Source organism: Lepidochelys olivacea (assembly GCF_965140295.1).
Source record: "Lepidochelys olivacea isolate rLepOli2 genome assembly, chromosome: 3".
Classification (NCBI taxonomy): Eukaryota; Metazoa; Chordata; order Testudines; family Cheloniidae; genus Lepidochelys; species Lepidochelys olivacea.
In genome coordinates, this window is record NC_140413.1 from 46948047 (window position 1) to 46970321 (window position 22275).

At 41.5% G+C, this 22275-nt stretch overlaps 1 protein-coding gene across 1 annotated transcript in view; it reads left to right on the forward strand.

Annotated features, from left to right (window-relative positions):
- The first annotated feature begins 14025 nt into the window (after positions 1-14025).
- FAM83B (family with sequence similarity 83 member B) overlaps positions 14026-22275 on the forward strand; it is a 67743-nt gene continuing 59493 nt past the window's right edge. The window contains exons 1-2 of the mRNA XM_084624892.1: positions 14026-14093; positions 20380-20883. Coding sequence (XP_084481018.1) covers positions 20440-20883 — 444 coding nt within the window. The 5' untranslated portion in view covers positions 14026-14093; positions 20380-20439. The remainder of the gene's footprint in view (positions 14094-20379; positions 20884-22275) is intronic.

The following is a 22275-nucleotide window of genomic DNA, read 5'->3' on the forward strand; positions in this document are numbered from 1 at the left end:
CACAGCCATAGCAGTTATTTTGTGATTTACTATATCAGCATAGTATATGACATCTCAGATTACACTAAATCCAAGCACTCTTTTTTTTTTATCACTGTGCTTTTATCACCCCTTACAAAAATGTTTCTATGCACTAAAAATTGTCTGACTGCCTTTGTACCACCTATTCTTCAGATATTGGTAGGCTTACGTAAAAATTCTTGAATGGAAATCCTTTGAGCTGAGACAGGTCACAATACTTCAGATTATTTCCCTATTAAAGAGTATGATTTTGTAAAAACAAGCATAAGGGGAATTTGTACCAACTTAATATTTTCCAAGGAGAGTATGACTAGGGTATAAATGAATTGCACCTGCCAAAAGCTACACCTGTGAGGAGCAGCATGGGCATTGACTAGAGAATGCAACTGCTATGGAATTCCCAAAGGGCTTCAACTGGATGCAAGTGGTTCCTTGAATCCCACAAATTTGGGCAATAACTTGACCAACCCACTGCCACGGAACTGAATTATTTCCATAGACCACACAATCCACCCACTGATATTGGATTAAGATAATTAATGCTACTATCCTCAAATTCACTCTAAATTCTTGCATTTTATTGTAGGATATTTTTAATTTTTGGTGTCCTGTGCCTTTCATCCAGTGTTTCTATGGCAGAGCCATGGACAGCCAGTGTGAGCTGCTATAAGGCTTGCTGAGGAGTCACAATGTTGTGGGATACTTGTTTATGCTGGGATTTAGGAGCTACTTGGTCTGCCTGCTGCTACCTGAGACATGCTTCTCTCAAGTGATGCTGCTTGGAGCACCACCATTTATTTCTCATCCCAGCTACTAAGTAGTGGACAGCTTAACTTTCATTCACTTTGAATTCTTGGTGGGTCCCCCTTTTCTAGTGGCTGTTAGAAGAAGCCATCCCAGTACAACCAGGAGCTCCACATCAGTTTGAGGACAGCTGGGGAGCATATAGTGACTTGATCTTGATGGTCTGTATTGTGGCCTGTACTCCAGCATGTGTTTCACCATCTCTTACTGTCTGGGGTGATACTCAATATGACTCTAATACCATGAGCTACCCATGCTACAATCAACTGCTCAGTTGTGGCTGCAGTTACTTATCTTTGGGACCTCTGATTACTTTTCAGCCAGGTAAACCCCTTAATTTCAGGCATTTGTTTTGAAAATTAAGGGACTAAGAATTCACCAGCTGATTTTGGCTCCTGTGAACATATAACTTGCCAGTTTGTACTTTGAAAATTTACCCATAATGTCACTTTCAAGTCCTTTGCTTTTTCATTTCAATCAATTTCACGAGAAGGAACTTTCAAGGGAAGAGTTCCAAAACTCTTTTTTGTTATATTTCTAAAGACAGAAGCTAAGATATGGAAACCTGGAGGAAGATTTGAGTATTTAACTGAATACCACTCCTGCCAAATCATTTATCAGGCCACATTCACTTTCTCCTAGTTTTATTGATTATTATGGTTTCTGAATTTGGTTTGTAAAATTGAATGAAAAATGTAAGGGTGCCATGACAAGTTAACTACCTTCACAGCCATCAGAGAACAAGAACAGCTGCAATATCATTCTGCAATGAAGGCAAAATGGAGGATGTTTTGGGTGTGTGTGTGTGTGTGTGAAACACAACTTCAGGCAAGTAGAAGTAAGCAAATTTACTTTTTCCTACTAAACTAGTAATGATTTTGTGATTGGATATATAAACCCCACATTGGCCAGAAAAGGGTTAACGAGCTGTTGTGGGCTCAGTCAGCCCCACCCAGCTATACCTGCAGTAGGTGTCCAGCTTAGAGGGAGGGGTTAAAAAGGGAGAGCACAACTCAGTTGGGAACCATCTGGGAGGGAGAGCAGATCTCTACCTCTCACTCAGTGAGAGAAGCCTGGCTGGGGTGAAGAATTGTTCAAGACACTGCTGTCCCTCAAAGCTCCTCTGAAGGAAGCTGGTCTGACCTGGGACAAGTGGGGTGATTAGCTACTAGTGCTTTGCTTGTTGTTACTGGGTAAAACTGCTGCAGGAGGTGTCCTGCCTTAAGGAGGTGACAGCCAAAGAAAGACCTCTTTGTTTTGTACACCCAACAGGTACCCAAGCAGTGGCTTTCTGGGAGCCCAGGAACAATTCTGTCACAGGCTTATATTCAAACTAAGTTGTACATGCTAAATTGATAGCTGTTTATAATAATCATGTTTCTACTGATGTGAATGCTACAACTTGGATGAGATTTTAAATTAAGGCAATAGGATGAAATCCTGGTTCTGTTGAAGTCACTAGCATAAATTCTACTAACTTTCTTTTCCTCCTGAAATCTTGACCCCCACTGAAGAATTGGATGCACATGGCTAAGAAACTAAAACTGAAAACAACTCTTGCGAGCCATAGGTTGGACACCCCTATACTAAGGCAAGCTGCCAGTGTGTTAGTATAATCAGCTGAGGTCCATTGATGTCTTGGAACAAAACACCTCCTCCACCCACCTGAGATCACCATAGTTCACAAACTCTGGCAGATGAAGCACATGGGCAGAACATCAAAAGACCAGTAGCATAAAACATTCCAGATTCATCCACAACAGCATAAACAACTTTTAGATAACTACACCATTGCAGTAAGAGGCAAAACAGGCCTGCTACTCATACAAGCAATCGGGCAGAATGATGGCCAGCAGAGCTAGGTCACATAGTGAACCACATAATCAACCCACACTGCACTACCCAGACACAAGCACTGAGCACAATAAGGGCTGACCGCATACTTCACCTCCCACCTAGTGTGGCTCAATCACACATGGTGAAGCTCATGAAGACCTAAGAAATATTAGTCTCAATGTGTGAACTTGATTCATGTTCCTGCTGGCTACAGGGTGACTATGTCCACTAATGGAAACAGTCCATGCCTTCTTCAGAAAAGTATACTGCCTTACTTTTTTAAGAATAAAATAGTTATCCAGAAGCCAACATTCAACCCTGAAGATCTCTTCAGCTACTGTCCTGTCTCAACCTCCTATTTCAAAGGCAAAATAGATTAGAAAGTAGTGACGCCAAGTTCCAGCAACAAGTAAGATCAGGTGATATCCTGGATGCCTCAAAATTGACACAGCTCTAGCATCAATAAATGATGGATGACCTTATGAGTATGGTCTTAAGCAAGATTTCTATGCCCCTACCTGTATGTGCATACAATGTAGTCACAGACAACATATTCACCTTCCCTGAGACAAACACCATCAACAGAGGGCAGCTACACAACAGACAAGATCCTATGTGCATTTTCAACATACCGGATATGGAGTTATTGCTTGTGGCATGATGTTTCCTTTTTATGTACCCACTTGCAGCCTCAGTTAGGCAGTAAGACAGGGCTGAGAAGGAGTCACCAGGAAAAATCTTCAGCTGCAGTAAATCAACATAGACATTAAACAACAATGTAGATCAGAGTATCATACTGATATGACTTCTTCCTTACCAGTTCTGAGTGTGGTTTCACCTACAGCAGCAATTGTAAAAGTAATTCCTACAGGACTCCATATAGGTGGACTCTGTAAACTGATTACTACCAATGGTTATTTTAATGACTCATAGCAACCGTGATAAAACAAGGAATTGAGCTAGTGTGTTTGTGGATACATCACAGCTTCCTTAAATTGGGCCAAATTCATGCATAGGGGCTGCCCCATCTCTAATCCCACTGTGGAGCACGGAGACCCGAAGGGGGTGTACAGAATGATGGAGAAGAGGCTGTACCTGGCTTCCTCCCATGCATCAGTCAGCAGAGCAAGCAATTTGTCCTTGGATGATTAATCTATACCCCAAAAAGGGGTGTAGTAGTGTGTGCCTGGGTGAACAGCCTGGGAACTCCAGAAAGCGGAATCCTTACTGCTACTCTCCCTGAAGCGGTGTTTCTGCTTTTCATATAGCATTTTGGGAATGGAGCAAGGAAGGGAATATTACTTTTGTTTTAAGTAGGAGCACAGGTGTCATGGCTGCAAAGATAAAGGGAAAGGAAGTGCTGGAAACACTGAGTGTAGAGACATTAAACCTTTTAAAGCAAATTTTTGCACAGTCACCCTTAAATCTGGCTTTGCCTAACTTGAGTATTTGACTTTAATGTACATTCTTTAATGATCTTTGCATTTATGATTTACACAAGATGAGACAGATCCTGCTCTCATCAACACTGGTGTAAATCAAGAATAATTCCATGGGGAGTTACTAGTTACTGAGCGCTTTTGAAAATCTGGCCATTTAGGTGCCTAAATATTACACCTAATTATTGGCACTTCTTATAAAAAAAAATAAAATAAAAATCTTGGTCTATAGCTATAGTCAGTAAAATTTTGCTTTCCATTACAGAAGACAGGTTTCAGAGTAGCAGCCATGTTAGTCTGTATTCGCAAAAAGAAAAGGAGTACTTGTGGCACCTTAGAGACTAGCTACAGCTCACTTCATCGTTCCGATGAAGTGAGCTGTAGTTCACGAAAGCTTATGCTCAAATAAATTTGTTAGTTTCTAAGGTGCCACAAGTACTCTTTTTCTCATTACAGAAAAGAGGCTCTTGTAAAGGTGGAAATTTTGTATTTGCATCTTAGTGTAAAAACTGGTCCTATAAGTTTCTACACTTTTGGACCAAAAGAAAGCTCTACCTTACTTAATTACATTTCTGGATTTAGGTAACAATCCATGATGTGTGAGAGTTTGAAAGTTCTGTGTTTAGGAAATATGGTTTTAAAATACTTTAAAAAAATTCCTTTTCTCTTTGATTTGAGTCTTTAGGGTGACACTGATAAGATTAATTTCATTAGTTGCACAGAAATGTTTGATCAACTATTATCTTATCTGACTAAATATTTCATGCATGGTAGCTTATTTTTTCCTTTACTCTTAATGTTTCTATCGCTCCCATCTTTAGAACAGTGTAATAGACACTGAAATAATTTCAAGCCAATAAGAACCAGTTAATGCAAATAGGGTTCTTGGTTATTCAAATTAGCATCCCCATGCTTTGTGTACAAATAAATAATATTAATAATAATGTCACCAACCATTTTAGCAAGATTGTGTTTGCAGGTATGATGGGGTATACCAACCCCACACTGGGCAGCAAGGGATTAAAGGATTATTTTGGGCTCAGCCAGCCTCATCCTGCCACATCTGCAGCAAATGCTCCATGTGCTAGAGGACTGAAAAGGCAGGGAATTAATTCATTTGGGGGGCAGACCCACAGCTCCAGCAGAGCAGAGGGAAGCCTAAGACTCTGACATAGCCGCCTAAAAGGGTCACTCTGAGGGAAGGAAGGACCCACCTCAGAGAAAGAGGGAAGTATCCTGTGGACCTTGGACTTTAATAATTCCCCTTGCTTATTGGGTTTGAGTTTCCTCACCATGGAAAAGCCTTGGACTAAGCTGACCGTAGGGGGGTGGACAAGAGGAAGAGGCCCATGGAGGACATAGCCCAAAGGGCCCTGGTTTGGAGCCTGGTGGAGTGGGAGGGCCAGGGCCTAACCCTAACCCACAACCCCCTTGGCAGGCAGGAGTTGCAGCCATAACCACTAGGACACACTCCCCAAGAGGACCATTACAGTGGGATATAGTCTTTTCCACATGTAGTAGGCCAAAGCTGTGAAATGAACTCCCTCAGAGTATGGATCCTCACAAATCTCACCATCATCTCTTCCAAGAGCAAGCTTGCCTATTAAAATACGTAGCAGTGTGTACACTTAAAAAAAAAAAATCCTAGCCCCTCTGCAACCCCGCCCCCACCCCCCCCAAAAAACAAAAAAACTTCCTACCAAAGCAAACTACTAACCACACAATTCTCTCTCTGGAGACAGAATGAACTACCTTAATACATTCATGGAAGGCACGCAGATCCTACCGTGATGGGAGAGATATAAAACCTTTATAGAATAGAACAGAATGTTATTTCATTTACAATTCATATATGGTACAGTAAATTACTAGACTTGTAACAAATATAGGTGCAGATTCTTAAACCCCTGTAAACGTTGACCTTCCATTGATTTCAAATTGATGTTAAAGAGTACCATCTATGGAGAAAAATGCTACCCAAGGTGAATAAGGGTATTGGAATATTTCATTACAGCCTTTGTTGGGAAAATAGTTCTCAAGTCCTAATCTTAATTTGAATTTTTTTTTGAAAAACATTCTTAGATATTTTATCAGGTGATGATCTAGCCTGTAGCAAGGAGGAGTATATTACCCTAGAGCAGCCTTGGACAGCAACTGCAATGGGTGACTTGCAATCTCCTGCCTGCTCTTGGGAGGGCGTAAACCATGACTGAATTATAGCTGTCACCATGAACACTTGTGGGCATAAACTATGCTATTGGAGGCATTCAGTGAACGGAGTTGGAGCTTCCCCAGCTCCCTTCCAGTCACCTGCACAGGGAAGGGCTCTCTGGTGGCTGCCTGCCCTCAGTGCAGAAAATGGTGGTACAGATTTACCCTCCTCTGCTCCCCTACCAGTTCTGGCACACTACTACACAAATTATTCACATATACTAAAATAATTAAGTCTCTATTAATTTAAATGAAGCTGCCACAGAATTTCCACACTTGAGTGCAACAGAACCCAGGGATCTTGCTGCCACCAAGTACAGAGTTGCCTATACCTGGTGTTCTCAATCCACTTTATTAGTCTATTGTACAGCCAGAACTATGGATTTACATGGCATAAGATTGAGATGCAAAAGTATTGTCCACATGTTCTACCCCATGCTGTCTTATTTGTGCCTACCTCTATTTTGTAGTTAACACAGAAACCTCACTTCGGAATTTTCAAAAGCTTGCACTCGTGCAGGTGGCCTCTTGCTTGTTCCAGTGCGGGCTTGGCATATGTTTGGATGCTGATGGGGTTTTCAGAATAGCTTGTCAGTCATTCCCGAGTCACCTCTTACTGAATGGCTGGCGGCTCAATGGGGATTTTCAAAGTATTTCAGAGGACTCCACATGCTGAGCTGTGCACTGCTCAAAGGTAGGTCAACTTAGGGGCATGACTGTGCCAGCAAACACAAATTAAGTGACTCACTGGTTACTCTGTAAACAGCACATACAGGATCACCACTTCAGATTGCTTATAAAACTCCAGTCCTACAGGAGGGAGTAGACAGAGCTCAAAGTTGAACTCCGGTGCCTGTATGTTAACACACTATGGGGCCACCAGGCCTAGAGACCATTCCTGCACACACCATTTGTGTGGCGTAGCCAGCTATTGTAGTCTAGAGAGTTAACAACCATGAAATAGTCAATAGCACATTTTCCAGCTTATAATATAAGTTTGGGGTATAACTGCCTTGGCTGTGCATGGAAAAATCTGTACGTGAGTCATCCTGCTGTTTCTAGCAACTGCATTCAGGTCAAGAACAGTGATATCATTAGAGATTAAAATATTTTTTCACGCTGCAGGTCTGTGTATACGATTTGATCATTTGGGACAGGTTTCTATTTTATCTCCTAGATTTCTAAAAGGGTTCTTTACTCTTGTATTGCTGCCAGTTAGTATTGACAGCCAGAGCACCTCAAAGCCCTTAGTCCAGTCCCAAATTTAAATTACAAAAATGAAAAATGTATATATACACTGACCACAAAATTGAGTTTGTGTCCTTTGGAAGGGGTTGTGGGGAAGACTGATCTGTGCCCCACAAGGCTCATGAGAGGTCCCAGGCAGTGGGGCTTAAGTTCGGGCAGTCTCCAGGCCCCTCTAGCTGGAGCTGGAAGCCAAACTGGACCCAGGAAGTCCCAGGACTGGAAGGGCACAATCCAGCACCTCTCCATCCCTTTCGGTGGGCTGTGCATCAGCATAAGGATGAATTCCATGCCAAGAGCTGGTTCCTATATTTACCAAAACTGCCCTAGTAGAGACACTGCTGTAACTTTGAAAATGAACCATGTGCACATCTGGAAGTAGTTTACTTCCCTTCCTCCCCCAATTTCATCTGGAATGCTACTTTTGCCCATCTATAAAGTTCTTTAGAACATAAGAACGGCCATCCTGAGTCAGACCAAAGGTCCATCTAGCCCGGTATCCTGTCTTCTGACCAGGGGCGGCTCTACCAATTTTGCCTCCCCAACCAGTCGCTGCCAAATTGCCACCGCAAGAGCGGTGGAGCTGCCACCGAATTGCCGCCGCCCCCAGAACAGCAGCGGAGCTACTGCCGAATTACCGCCACGGGACACGGACTGCCACCCCATTGGAAAGCTAGTTCCTGGAGCCGGCCCTGCTTCTGACACTGGCCAATGCCAGGTGCCCCAGAGGGAATGAACAGAACAGGTAATCACCAAGTGATCCATCCCCTGTCGCCCATTCCCAGCTTCTGGCAAACAGAGGCTAGACATACCTTCCCTCTCTATCCTGGTTAATAGCCAGGATCACATTGCTTGTGAAGTGTCCCACTCAAGTCAATACATAGAAGCAGGCAAAACACAGGATTTTGCACCAGCAATGAAGAACTTCAGCCTTTTAAGGTGTTTGCTAATATATGAAAAGAAAACATTTTGCATGAGCTGGACAATAATTGGATTTTGAGGAGATGGAAACCATGTGGTATACAGGAGCAGGGAGATGTTCTCAGTTATAATGGGTTGAACCAAATCCCCAAACACACTTGATCCGTGGGGTATTCAAATTTTGCATTTGAACCTGTCAATAGCTTGGAGTAAATTGTTTCTTTCACAAACACATGATGCAGAATACTATAATAATAATTCTGTCCTACTAATTAATCTGTCTTTATCTGTATACCACCAAGCAGGCTGGTCTCTGCCACAAAGGTCCTTCAGCCCAGAATCCTAATCACAATGATGAAGCATATTTAATCTTTCCATACACATAGCCACTTTACTAGAGTTTATGGGAATGCGAGGTGAGGGAGAGGTGAAGTTCACCCAGAAAAGATACAGATAGTATAGCTTTGTTACAGGAGAGAGGATAACTACAAAACATAAGAGATAATGCCAATGAAGAGAAATATTGTAACAAACTAATAGTATCCAGCTGGAGGATCACTGAGGCATGTATATTTCCTAAGTGGGGCTCATAATAATAGAGCATTCAATTATAATTTTTATTCTACCAAACAGAGATATTGTAGTTGTGATCATTTTATCTGATGGACAGTGGTACAATAGTGACTTTGTTATATGACCGTGAATTAATTGGTGATGACTGGCATCCATTTTTAGATATTATTGGTAAATAGAAGTTAATAATCCAGGGATCAGTTATCTGGGCCAGTATGTACAAGCAGCTCTATTACAGTTGTGCCACTTAAGCACAATCATTGATTTAATTTTTTTTAAATGTATGTATATTTTTAGGGGAACTGTTGAAAATAAGGCCACATAGGTGCCTAAACACTGGTTAGGAGCCTAGCTCTAGTCACCCGTCTTGACCTTAATTCTTTGTTTTTAGGAAGTGGTGACTTAGTGGTCCTAACAAAAGGATCAACAAGACCACTGGTAAATGGCAACTGATGCCATTGTTCGTACGTTTGCTCCAAAGCATTTCCATTTCAGGTGTCTACTGCCAAGTTCTGTATGGAATCCTTCTCCAATGTTATCCCTGGCCAAAGACACATTTTTAATTTGACTGGTGTTCAGTGATGTACCCCGAAAAGGTATTCTGTAGCAAATTTGTTTTATAATAACATGTATTGAAAACAGGACACTTGCTCTCCATTCTGATTTTTATTCTTCTGTATCAATCTTTCTCCCTGCCTCTTCATAAATGGTGCGTATCTTGTATCAATACTATTCAAAGCTTTACATAAATGGGAGATGGCCCCTTTTATATTAATATCTGTAACAACCTATTTTTCTCGTTAAAGATAGCTGGCTAAAGCCTCTTTACTCTTGACAAATTCTTTGACTTGTGAATATTGTAAATGTGATGATCTTTGGAATTGTATGTTTGTCTTTCTTCATCTGTTTGAAGATCAAGAAAGATGAGGTATTTATACAGCTCACGGCACTGATGATCTGAAGTTTTAGATTTCAAAGTTCCCTTTTACTAATCTGATTGAACTCTTCATTATCATACATTTGGCAGCGGAGATGGAAGCTGATTTAGTTTCATTATTATTATGTGTTGTAGTAGCACCTAAGAACCCCAGTATTGGATAACGGTCCCATTGTGCTAGGAATTGTACAAATATATAAGAAAAAGATACTCTTATCTAAATGTGGAAGAATTTTTGTTTTTTCTTATAATTGACAGACATTATAGATTGTATTTTTAAACGTTTTTATTTTAACTGATTTAAAGTTTCACAGTTGTAGGAAATTATGGGAGAGGCAGACAATAAAAAATTACTTACAGTAGACATTGAGATTCAAAAGTTAATTTTATAACCATTAAAACACAAATTGTCAATATCACCTGTCAAAGTATAGAAAATATTTTAAATAAAACTCTAAGTTCCCAAGCAGCACTTTTCTTCCTTTGCCTATCTGTCAAATTTGGATTATCATCAGTGGAAGTAATTGTTTGTATGTGTAGAGTAAAATCAACATTAGTGATATTTTCTGATAAAAATCATATCCTTCCAAACTTACTCTTAACTGATGCTTTAGTAATAGGCCTGTGGCATAAGGAACCTGACCTTTTATTTTTCTTATCCAGATCACTTTATCAAGAAAAGTGAATGGCCATCCAGAACTGCTGCTTGTTACGCGGTGCCTGTAATTAATGATTAACATCTCTTAAGTGAAGCCTTAGTAATATTTCCAAGTATAATGAAAGGGAAGTCCAAGCAATTTAGCTGGTATAGAAAAGAGTGTTAGTACATTTTCCCTTCCTATATAAACTTGGAAAATATAGCTGGTGTTTAAAAAATTTGCTTGGTGCTATATTGCTATTGAAAGATAGTCCATAGAAAAGCATTCTACCTTCCTGATCACAAATTATCACAGGATTAAAAACTGCTGTATAAGGGCTAAATAATTAACTTAAATTTTTATCAAGAATGGACAAAACATTCACTTAGGTGTAACTAGGAGCACAAGTTGGGTTCAAGTGGTCCTGTGGCTATTAGTAATAGTCCAAGATCTGAAAAAGAGCTTTGTGTAAGATCAAAATCTTGTCTCTCACCAACAGAATTTGGTCCCATAAAATATATTACTTCACCCACCTTGTCTTGTCAATATCTTGGGACCAACACTGCATACTCAGCAAAATTTACTGGCTGTTATCCACTTCTTTGGGATCTTTGATGTTTATTTGGATAAATATTTAGTTAATATCTTTACCTCTTTTACCTCATTATCTTTTTTCTTTAGAAATTGTCAGCTGAACCTTGCTTAGTTTAGATGATATGCATTGTATTTAATACTGGGCATCATAAGCTTGGAGGTACCTTGCACTTGAAAGTAGGCAAGATGAAATATTCTTGCAAAGTGACATTTCAGCTTTACAACCAAGGAAAGGCCTGCTTGTAAGCTGTACTACAAAATATAATGAAGGAAAAGGCTTAACAAGATTACTTTTTTTCATGTAATTACATTAAATTAAAAAAAAAAGTTGGTTTTCATAAACATGCATGCATGTAACTCACTAATAATACTCATGGATGTTTCTCTCTCACACATGCTGAGAATAAAGTCATATTTATTTTTTGAAAGTCTCAAAATACAATAATTAGACTTGTAACCCTGCTGTGTAGGTGTTACATATCTTTTAGATTGTGAATCCCACCCTTTGTGCTTCACTGAGGGACTTATATGTTGCAATGCTGAGCATCGCAGCACTTAACTTTTAGGTACCTAGAAAATCACAAGAACACCGCTGTGATCCATAGGCTGAGTCAGGCGCCTATCCCCTCTGTAAAATGAATGTCAAGAGATACACATCATAGATTTTTCCCTGTAGACAAGGCCTATCTAAGGTACACAATTTGAATTATGAGACTAGCGGAACTCAAGTTGACATAGCTTAGATCTACTTACCCTGGGGTCCACACTATGCGATGTCAAAAGGACATGCTCTCCCATTGACTCCCCTTACACTTCTCAATCTGGTGGAATACAGGAGTCAACAGGAGAGTGATCTGCAGTCAATTTAGCAGGGCTTCACTAGATTGCAAAAGCAAGCATGCTAGACAGGCAGCTGCCAAAGGCAGCAGCCTAAGCTAGCTAATGGGAAATGCCAATAAAAGGGGACTGAGCTAAGCCATGCCCTTCTCTTAAATAAGTGCTTAGCAATCCCCAAATGGGAAGCAGCTGCTTGGGGTACGGTCTACACAGCAACTAGACACCTATAGGTATGCCAGCAGACTCTAGCTTGGGGACTGTATCATTGCTGGGTAGACTTCTGGGCTCAGGCGTGAGCCCAGAAGTCTACCCAGCAATGATACAGCCCAAGCCTGAGTTGGCAGGCATGAACCAGGTTTTTCTTTGCAGTGTAGACGTACTCTTGGAGTCAGCTGGCTTAGATGCTTCTTGCAAGAATTAGTTAGGTACCTGCCTGGCTCCCCACAAAATAGCTGATGATGGTGACCACACAACCCTCCTTATATAGAGGGCACTTACCTGGGGGGTGGGAGATCCAAGTTCAATTCCCCCCTTTTGCAAGAGGGGCAGAAAGGATTTGAACAGGTGCCTCCCACATCCCAGGTGAGTGCTCTAAACCATGTTCTCTACACTATTAGCTCCCTTTCATTAAACTGTTCAGGAGAGTGCTCCAGCTTTGGAACTATAGGATATTCTGATGTGGGGCTCCCTCAGTCTTTCCTGATTAAGCTGTTCCACTGTGGATAAATAATGAAAGAAGTGATTGGAGCAAGGGCTTAGGGTCTCCACCGCCCAGGTGGGTCCCCTAACTGCTGGACCAGAGCCATTCCCACTCTCTCTGGCCCAATAATTGTTCCACTAAGAATAAATACTTAACTAGCCATTGGGCCAGAGAAAGTGAGAATGACTATGAAATGAGAATTAGGTCCCTAAATACCTTTTTGAAGATTTGGGTCCAGGTGACTTACGAGAAGTCAATGGCATAGCTAGGAATAGAGCCAAGGGCTATGTCAACCTACACTGCAATAAAAGACTAGTGGTATGACTGTGGCTGGAGTCAGCTAACTGGGGCTCTGATTGTGGGGCTAAAAATGCCAGCATAGGCAGCTGGGCTAAGGCTGCAACAGGAGGGGGTCAAAGCCCAGGATCCAGCCCCAGTCCAAACCTCTCCACTGCTATTTTTAACTCCACCGCCCCAAACCTGTTGACCTGGCCTCCGAGATGAGGTGCTGTGTTATTTGCAGGCTAGATGTATCCCAGGTGTCCTAATTCCTATTCCTTTTCTCTAAACCATTAGTCGACACTGCCTCCTAAAACACAACAAAAGAGCATTGTAGTGAGCACCACAAGTTTAATTAAGTTTAATTAAGTAAGTAAATAGTTTAATTTAAATGCAAATCTCCATCTAGGAATCAGTCTCACCATGGAAGGCTGCATTTCCTTTCATCTTCTTGGAAACCTGAGCCTGAAAACCTCTTCATCCCAGAAACGGACTCTGGTTTTTTGAAAGTCTAAAGCAAACGGTGGACTGAAGTTTACTCAACTCCTTTTAGCTTAGATTTTTTTTTTTCCATGCACCTTTTGAGTTTCCTGAGTGCAGGTGCCCCCCAAGGCCGTTTCCATGTGTGCCCCAGTCTCCTAAGTCCAGCCTGCAAGCACTGTGGCGCGCGGCAGACTTTCCGCTTCCTCGTGGCCCCCAGCCTGCCCTGCGCAACAGACCACGCCGGGGGGCTGCCCCCGTCGGGAGCCGCCTGTCCCCACGGTAGCCGGAGCCAGGGGCCCAGCCTAGTACTCGGCCCAGGGCTGGGTTTGGCCGTTCCCACAGCTCCTCGCCCCGCTCCTGTGGCTGCTGAGAAGGGTTTGGTGTGACACTCTCCTGGCATGTCCTAACTTGGTTCCCCACCCAGCGCGCTCCTGAGAGCGCCAGGAACTGCCGGCTGCGCTTCGCCGCGCTCCGACGTGACTCTCGCAGGGTAATTGAGGCGCTCGGGCTCGGGCTGGGAAAAGCTGCCTGGACGCGGCGGGAGGCGATTTCCACTCGCGGGGGGGATCGGCACCGTAAGTGGCGTCTTTCCTCGCTCTCTGCAGGGGCTGGGGGGCAGCGGGGCTCGGCTCGGGTCCCTGCCCGCCGGGTTGCTCCGCTCGCCGCCAGTTCCTTGCAGGGCTGAGGGGCGGCGGGGACCCTTCCCCAGGGCCAGGCTAGTTTCAGTCCGGCTGGCCCGCGGCGGACCCCAGCAGCGCCGCTCCGGTTTGAAAGCGGAGCAAAGATGCCGCGGGGCTTTGGCGCGAGCCCCGGGCGTGCAGCACCCATGGAGAGGGGCGATGGCGGGCAAGGGGGAGCAAGGGCTAGAGAGGCGAGTGGCTGGGTGATCAGCGGGGACGGGGCAGTGGGAGGTGAGCCATTAGGGGGTGTGAAGGGGGCAACTTTGGGGCAGGGCAGTGAGGGCTGGGGGAAGGGGCCAGGGGGTTGTGTGTGGGCAGAGCTATGGCAGAGGCTGGGTGCTGCAGGCTTTTTTCCCCCTTCACTCTGGGCTGGAGACTTGTTGGGATAAATGTGCCCAGGAGCTGGGCTTTGTCCCAGCAGAAACGGCCAGATCTTGTGAGATCCAAGCTTGGCTGTGGAAGGCAGGAGCTGCCCTGCAGGCACACCCCACTGTGGCTGCCATCTGCGCTCCTCCGAGCCAGGGCTTGCGCGCCACAGGGGCAACAGCCCACTCTGGCTTGCTCTGAGCCTGTCCCCTCACCACACCCACCCAAGTAGTGAACTGGCTGAATAGCTACTAACAGGCTGGGTCACGTTAGGTGGAGCCTGCCGGCCTGGCACACTACCGCTAACACCATACTGGTTTTGGTCATGTCTCGTGCACCTCCACTGCCTGGGAGTTCACTCAGCAGGTAACATCCCTACAGCTGGCTCAGCCCACTGAAAGCAATGTTCTGAAGGGCTCCATGGTCACAACTGCTCTGCTGACCATTGGGTCCTTTCCCCCAGGCTTACTGTGGGGCCTCAAACTTCTTGGAGACCAGGATGCAAGTAGAACTCACTCCAGCTCTTATCCCATCTTTGCTTCCCACCTGAAGTAAATAATGGTTTGTTCTGCACATCTTTGAACCTCTTGAGCAACTACACAATCACTGTTGGTTGAGTCTTTCTCCTATTTGTTTTATATAAACTTTTCCAGCTCTGGCCATAGCTACGACAAGTTTAGTCTCCTAAAGGTCAATCGGCATTTGGTAGTTCTCATATTTGCGTCAACAAAGTTTAATTTTCTGTTCTACAGGAAAAATGGTGTTCAACTTTTCCCTATTAAATTCTACTTTTCCTCTAACTGTAATAGAGCATTTTGGATCCTTTGGTAGGAAAGGCACTACATACATCGGTAATGCAGTGTCATAAAACATCTATTCTGTTAGCAACTGGCTGAGCAAGGCTCTTGTGTATTGTCAATAGCTTTAATAATTGGTTTAAAGGTGTATTGTTCCAATAAGGGCCATAAAATCCACAAGCATCATATGTGATGGAGGTGAGGGATGCAGGGAGATGTTTGTGTGTTGTCTCATTGATATATACCCACAGGTGGGTCATTCCTAGAGTAAAGTGCAATGTATAGGGGCCTGAATATGGAGCAGGACTCATTATTTATTTTGCATTTTCTGTGTCTGTCATCTTTGTGGAGGCTAAGATGTTGTAAGTCCATTTCCATGAAGAAACACATTTCTACTTCCTTCCCAAAATACAAGCTTTGTCTTGCTAGGCTCCTTGTAGCAACATTGGAGAAGGCGGGGGTATATTGTTAGCATGAGCAAAAATGAGCAAGCCTGTGCAAGATGCATGCAGAGTTTACATACTGTACCAAAAAGAAAAGGAGTACTTGTGGCACCTTAGAGACTAACCAATTTATTTGAGCATGAGCTTTCGTGAGCTACAGCTCACTTCATCGGATGCATGCCGTGGAAACTGTAGCAGACTTTATATATACACAGAGAATATGAAAAAATACCTCCTCCCACCCCGCTGTCCAGCTGGTAATAGCTTATCTAAAGCGATCACCAGGTGGGCCATTTCCAGCACAAATCCAGGTTTTCTCACCCTCCACCACCAACTGATTCAGCTGGAGCACATGCTCTGAAATGCAAATCCCCAATTCATTCAGTGAAGCACATTTCAGCTCTTTGTAGGAAAATTCTTTTCTGATCAACGTTAAATATCCAGTCCCTATGTCCACAAGTGGAAGATGGCTAATACAGTGAATGTTAGGTGCACTCACCTAAACATAGGGAAAGCACTGGAGTTGACAGCATGTCTCGGAAGGTACCTGACAACTTTCTCAAAGCCAGTCTGTTTTAGAAGTATGTACACACACAGTCTGATTAGTCAAAGTGCATTTGACGCATACAAAGATAGGAAGATGAATTTAGGCTAATTACTCAAACCTCAAACTATGGGCTCAATCCTGCAAATCCTTAGCTGTGTCAGTAATAGGGCTGCTGATGTAAGGATTAATCTTGAGAATAAGTTTTTGAAGACTCAAGCCCACTATACCGAAACAATATACATGGCAGAAGGGACTTAAGTGTGCTGACTTCTGAAAGATTTTTTGGTATGTCACAATGTAATCTCTGTGCTGATTTTTATATTAAAAAGCTCTCAAAAAATCAAAACCATTTACCTCTTTTAAATGTGGTGAAATTTTAACCAACGGACATACCATAAACAATTATATGAAAAGTTTAGTTTGCCTGCCAGACCAATTGTCTAAATCTCTGTTCTATAGCTTACCTTCTACAAGTTCTTAACCTTCCATCAAGGTGCCCTTCCTGTGCAATAACTCTTATTTTCTGGGGAGGAAAAGACAATTTCAAGAGAGTAAGAGATGGTACTCTATCTGCATGATACAATCACTTCAGTTTGAGATTCTTTTGTCTGTACTTATCCACGTACCAGACACTGATGTCCTTAATTCCGGATAATACGTTCCATGTGTCTCACCTGCTTTGCCTTCCTTGTTTTTCCTGGTGATAAACAGGAATTTTATTTAATTTCTTAAAAGGATGCTCCTTTTGACACTTTTTTATAAGCAACATTTTCTGAGAAACATAATTAGTTTTGTGTGGGACAAAATTCATTAATGCAGAAGTCTGCAGCTTTTTTTGAGATGGAGAGCCATATTATATTTATATTCTGCTGTCGTTTGTCTTAGCCCAGGTAATTGCATTTGACCTGTATACCCTATTTAATACATTTTCTTCAATAAAACAACAAGCAAAAACCAAAACCTCCTAGCCTTATTTAAAAACAAGGGAATAGGAAAAAATATCAGTGCTGGGCCAGATGCTTGGCTGGAATAAATTTGGGGTTCAATTTAAGTTTATGGAGCTTTACAGTCTACAACATCTGAGTTTCTAGCCCATTAAAAATAAGAAAACTAAACCTTCTTTCCCTTAATCCCCACTGCAGAGACTTGCATAGACTAGTTAGAAGGAATGGAGTGGAACAAATGAAGCTTTGCCTCATTCATCATGCATCAGTCCCCACGCCCAATATTTAAAATATATTTATTACAGGTGGAGGTGCACACAGAATAAATTGAATAGCAATGCATACTGAAGAGAATAAAGCAAGAATGTATCATGACAAAGGAAAAAGAGTATTTTTCATCGGATGCATCCGATGAAGTGAGCTGTAGCTCACAAAAGCTTATGCTCTAATAAATTTGTTAGTCTCTAAGGTGCCACAAGTACTCCTTTTCTTATTACGGATACAGATTAACACAGCTGCTACTCTGAAATCATGACAAAGGGTAGAGGAGAAATATATACAGAAAGTAGAAATCCCTTTCTAACCATATTCTATAACACCGCAATTGAAGATTATACACTTCCATAAGATCTATTTAATTTAAAATGTAGTGTTTTTTCACTTGTTCTCAAAATGTCAATGTTTTATATTTGCATGATCCTGTTCCAACTATTGAAATCAATGGGAATTCCCATTCTCAACTGCACTTACATACCACAGTAGTAACCAGCTTTAGAAATACCTTACAGAGAATAACTTCAATGGAATCAGGATCAGGCCCTTAACATCAAACGAACAATGCAATGGTTAGGGTGATATTAGCCCTAGAGAAAGTCCTACAAAAGTGCACTAACTGGTCAATTTGATAGCCTGCATTAGTGAATTGTCTCCGTATGAATATTCAGTTGAATATGTATGAATTTTGTACTTAGTAATTTTTCACTTTTGATCTTAAATAGCTTTGAAAAAGTGTTGCCCTGTTTCAGTTCATAAAGCATTGATTTCAAAGTGATATTATTACAATTTCTTGAGAGGCCTAATTTTATCTCTAATTTTTTTTGCTCCTTTATGCATCATGGACTGATTCTCCACAGCCTTGCACCAGGTGTAGTCATTTGCATCTGTGCAAAGTGTGTGTAAAGATGTTACTATTCCAAATAGTAACATCTTTACACACACTTTGCACAGATGCAAGTCAGCCCCTGCATATCTCCCACTACTGTAACACATCATAATTCTCAGTCAGTGGGCATGAACCAAGCCTCCTTTAGCTTACTGCTAACCACTGAAATCCTCCATTACAGTAGCAGCAAAAAATACTCCTTTTCCCTGGCTCAAGAGCACAATATTTTGGGTGATGATATCTCCTCCTGCTGCCCCAGAGACAGAATTCAAATTGAATCCTTCATGTGTCTGGCTGATGCTAGCCTCAGATTGGCCTTTTTCCATTTCTTTTAAACTTCAGATTTAGCAATCTCCTCAACAGCAGTCTTGGTTTAATTTTCACCCCTATTTCATCCTCATTTATCCAGCTGATCTTTCCTCTTTTAGAAGGAATTTAGTTGTAAGACAAACAAATCTGCAGACAAATATTATTTGGATTACTATCCAGAACTGAAAATAAATATTTGAACATTGAATTGGATTTTACAGTTAAGTTAGCACAGAATTTTTATTTCATTAGTGGTATTTAAGTGGTATTTGGAAGCCATTTTCAGTTCCATTTTCATGTTTAGGCTATTTCCAACACAGATTGCTAAAGTAAATGCACACTGCACTTCTTGCAAAAAAGTTAGGAAGATCTACATATAAATAGAATATTTTATGTGGTCAATAAATAAGTTCAGCATAACATGTACATTTATTATTTACATAACGTATTACTACAAAATATCATTAAATAGGCTTCCAACAAGGATTTTCATGTTAATTTTCTAGCAACACGTTAGATATCTGTGTCCTAAGTTACTCTGCACTGTATAGCTGTTTTCCCAACTCCCCCCTAGCCTCCTTTGGTTATCTTTCTCTGAGTCACATTATGTTGTTACCATTGGGGTTGGGCAGGTTCTGCCATGTACCTGCTTTCTGTTCTACCTGACCACTTGCATGCTGCTCTCATGGGTTTCCAAGTTATAGCTTACCTCCCTAGGCCAATGATCGTAAGTAAATTGTAGAAGTTCAGTGAAGTTGTATGCCTGTAAATGAGAGGAGAACTTGGCCGTCTATTCTTCTTTATGTACTTACTCCTCTTGTACTTACACAGTTTCTCTGTGGCAGCAGCCACAACCTCCCTTCCAGTTTAATTGAAAAAAGAGCATGTGAGCAATGAAAAACTCCTGGGTTTTTTTTTATTATTATTGTTTTAAATTAACAGTAAGATAAAAGCAGCCGCTCCATAAGGTGAGCAGGGTGGAACTAGAAATCAGATTGCCGAGTCATAGTCTGATTCAAGATGTGGGAGGAGAAAACTGTTTCAAGTAACTCATGAAAGTGAAGTAGGCTGGCTTTGGCTTCGGCTTCAAGCAGCAAGAGGATTAGATCAGCATGGGGAATAAAAAGATAGATAAAGATAAGGACATCAAAGGCTGTGGTTTCAGAGAAGCCTGAGAAAAGGTTTGTGTACAAGGGAGGAATATGAGAGACTAGAGCATAAAGAAGCAGGAATCAGGGCTGGGGTTTTAGCACTTTTAAGAATGGTCCAACAAGCATAGAGTACTGAAACAACTGACTGGAGGAAATTTACATATTCATTCTCCACACACAGAACGTGTGCTGTTTATACTATTAGACTAGGAATCCAGAAATCTGTGATGTATTGCCAGCCCTGCCACAGACTCTACATATGAACCTCAGCAAATCACTTAACTCACAAGTGCCTCAGTTTCCCCATCTGAAAAAGGGGAGAATAATACCCACTTGGCTTAGGTTTGTGAAGCTTAATGAATTTTTCAAAGCATTTTGAAATCTTTAGATGGTGGAAGAGAAGGTTAAAGTATTATTAAAATTGCCAAAAACGTTAACTGTTTTCTTTCAATTTCATCTTAGGTACATTTCATTGGTGCATGAATGGAAATTTAAAAGGTTTGTCACTAAATATTGGTGAAAATGGAAACCTCATCTATGCTTTCATCTTTACACGATGAATGCAGATCAGACAATTACATTGAACCCCATTACAAGGAATGGTATCGTGTAGCTATTGATGCTTTAATTGAAGGAGGTTTAGAAGCCTACCAAGAATTTCTTTCCAAAGAGAGATGTTCAGAGTTCCTAGCAGAAGAAGAAATTAATTATATTTTGAACACTGTTCAGAAACTTCCTCAAAACACAGTTTATTCCCCTGACAATGCTGTTGATGATACCTCTTCCTCGGGAACTTATTGGCCTATTGAATCTGATGTGGAAGCTCCGAACCTTGACTTGGGCTGGCCCTATCTGATGCCTGGAATGTCTGGAGGTACAAATATTGATCTACTTTTTCATCCACCACGAGTACAGCCTTTCACAATAAAGGAAACTATTAGGAAGATGATAAGAGAAGCAAGAAAGGTAAACAGTTTAAACAATATTTATATTGTCTTATTTTTTCCACTGATAGTATGAACAAAAATCTGGCTGAAAGAAAAGTGGATGCAAAGAACACAGTAAAGAATTATTGGATTGAGGCCTTTGATAGGCACATAAGAAATGCATAGACAATTGACAGACTTGTTGTTTTGACCTCAGCTTTCCTTATGTTGAATATAAACTGAATCTTCATGTGAATGTTATAATAAATTTGGAACATTGGACTAGATCCTTAGCTGGTGTCATTCAGTCTAGCTTCAGGATCTATCCAGTTTGTTATTTTGCTGTGATTAGGTGTTCGTGTGTGCATGTGAAGTTGTCTGTCAGTCCTATTCTTGTGAAAATTTTGCTGACTTACATGTACCAGAGTCATGTTTCTTGAAGCGCTCAGGAAGCAAGATTTTTTTTTTAATGACTTTGAATACAACTCCTGCTTACAGTAATAGAACAGAAAAGTACAAAAGAGGGGTAAGAAGAAGTGTGATATGAACTAAAGATGAACCAAATGCTATCTTCCTGTTTCCTAAAATTTATAAAGTCTGGTATTCTGCCTTCAGAAATTGCCAGTACCTGACACATGAGGAAAAGGTGAATGTTCTCCCACAAACTGTACTTAATTTACTGTGGAATATTGGACCCAGAGGGGAAAAATCTTTATGCAGGGATCAGGAATGCATATCAAAAAGTTGCATGCACTCACATCTTGCAAAACAAATAGAGGTATTATTTTAAGCCGACTAGCCTTGACTTGTGACGTTTTAACTGTACATTATCATATTTAGCTTAACCATTGATCACTGTGTGTGCTGCTGGAAAGCTATAGAGAAGTATTAGCACAATTGAAATTCCTTACCGTTTCAGAAGAGTCTCAATCTTGGATCAATATTTCTTTAAAATAGAAGCAAAACATACGTTTACTAATTTTAAGCTATGATGTATGAGGCACCTATCAAAGCTTTTTGTAACAGAAAGCTGTGTAAGCAAATACACATCTGTCCAAAGAAAAGACATGACTTAAAGCCCCACACTTAACCTCAGTAATGTGGCATGGAGGGGCACTGGAAGAGTGTAGGCTCAGATTCAGCAGTTCATCCCTGTTCAGCAAACCATTTATCAAAGAGTTTCACTTTAGGCCCTGTTTCATGTACCATGCGCTAAGTAAAACCATGAAATGACTTTATGTTTCTAACATTAAATTGGCTCTATATTAAGAGAACTATTTACAGGCATGCTGCAACTGTAGCTAGTAGTCAAGCCAGGAGAATACAAATTGGCTTTGTGGTACCTCCTCCAAACCCTTCTCTCCTGCAACCTGTGCTCCTCCCTCCAAGTTCCCTGCAGATGGCTGCAGGTCATGGTTAAGCCTACCAAGGG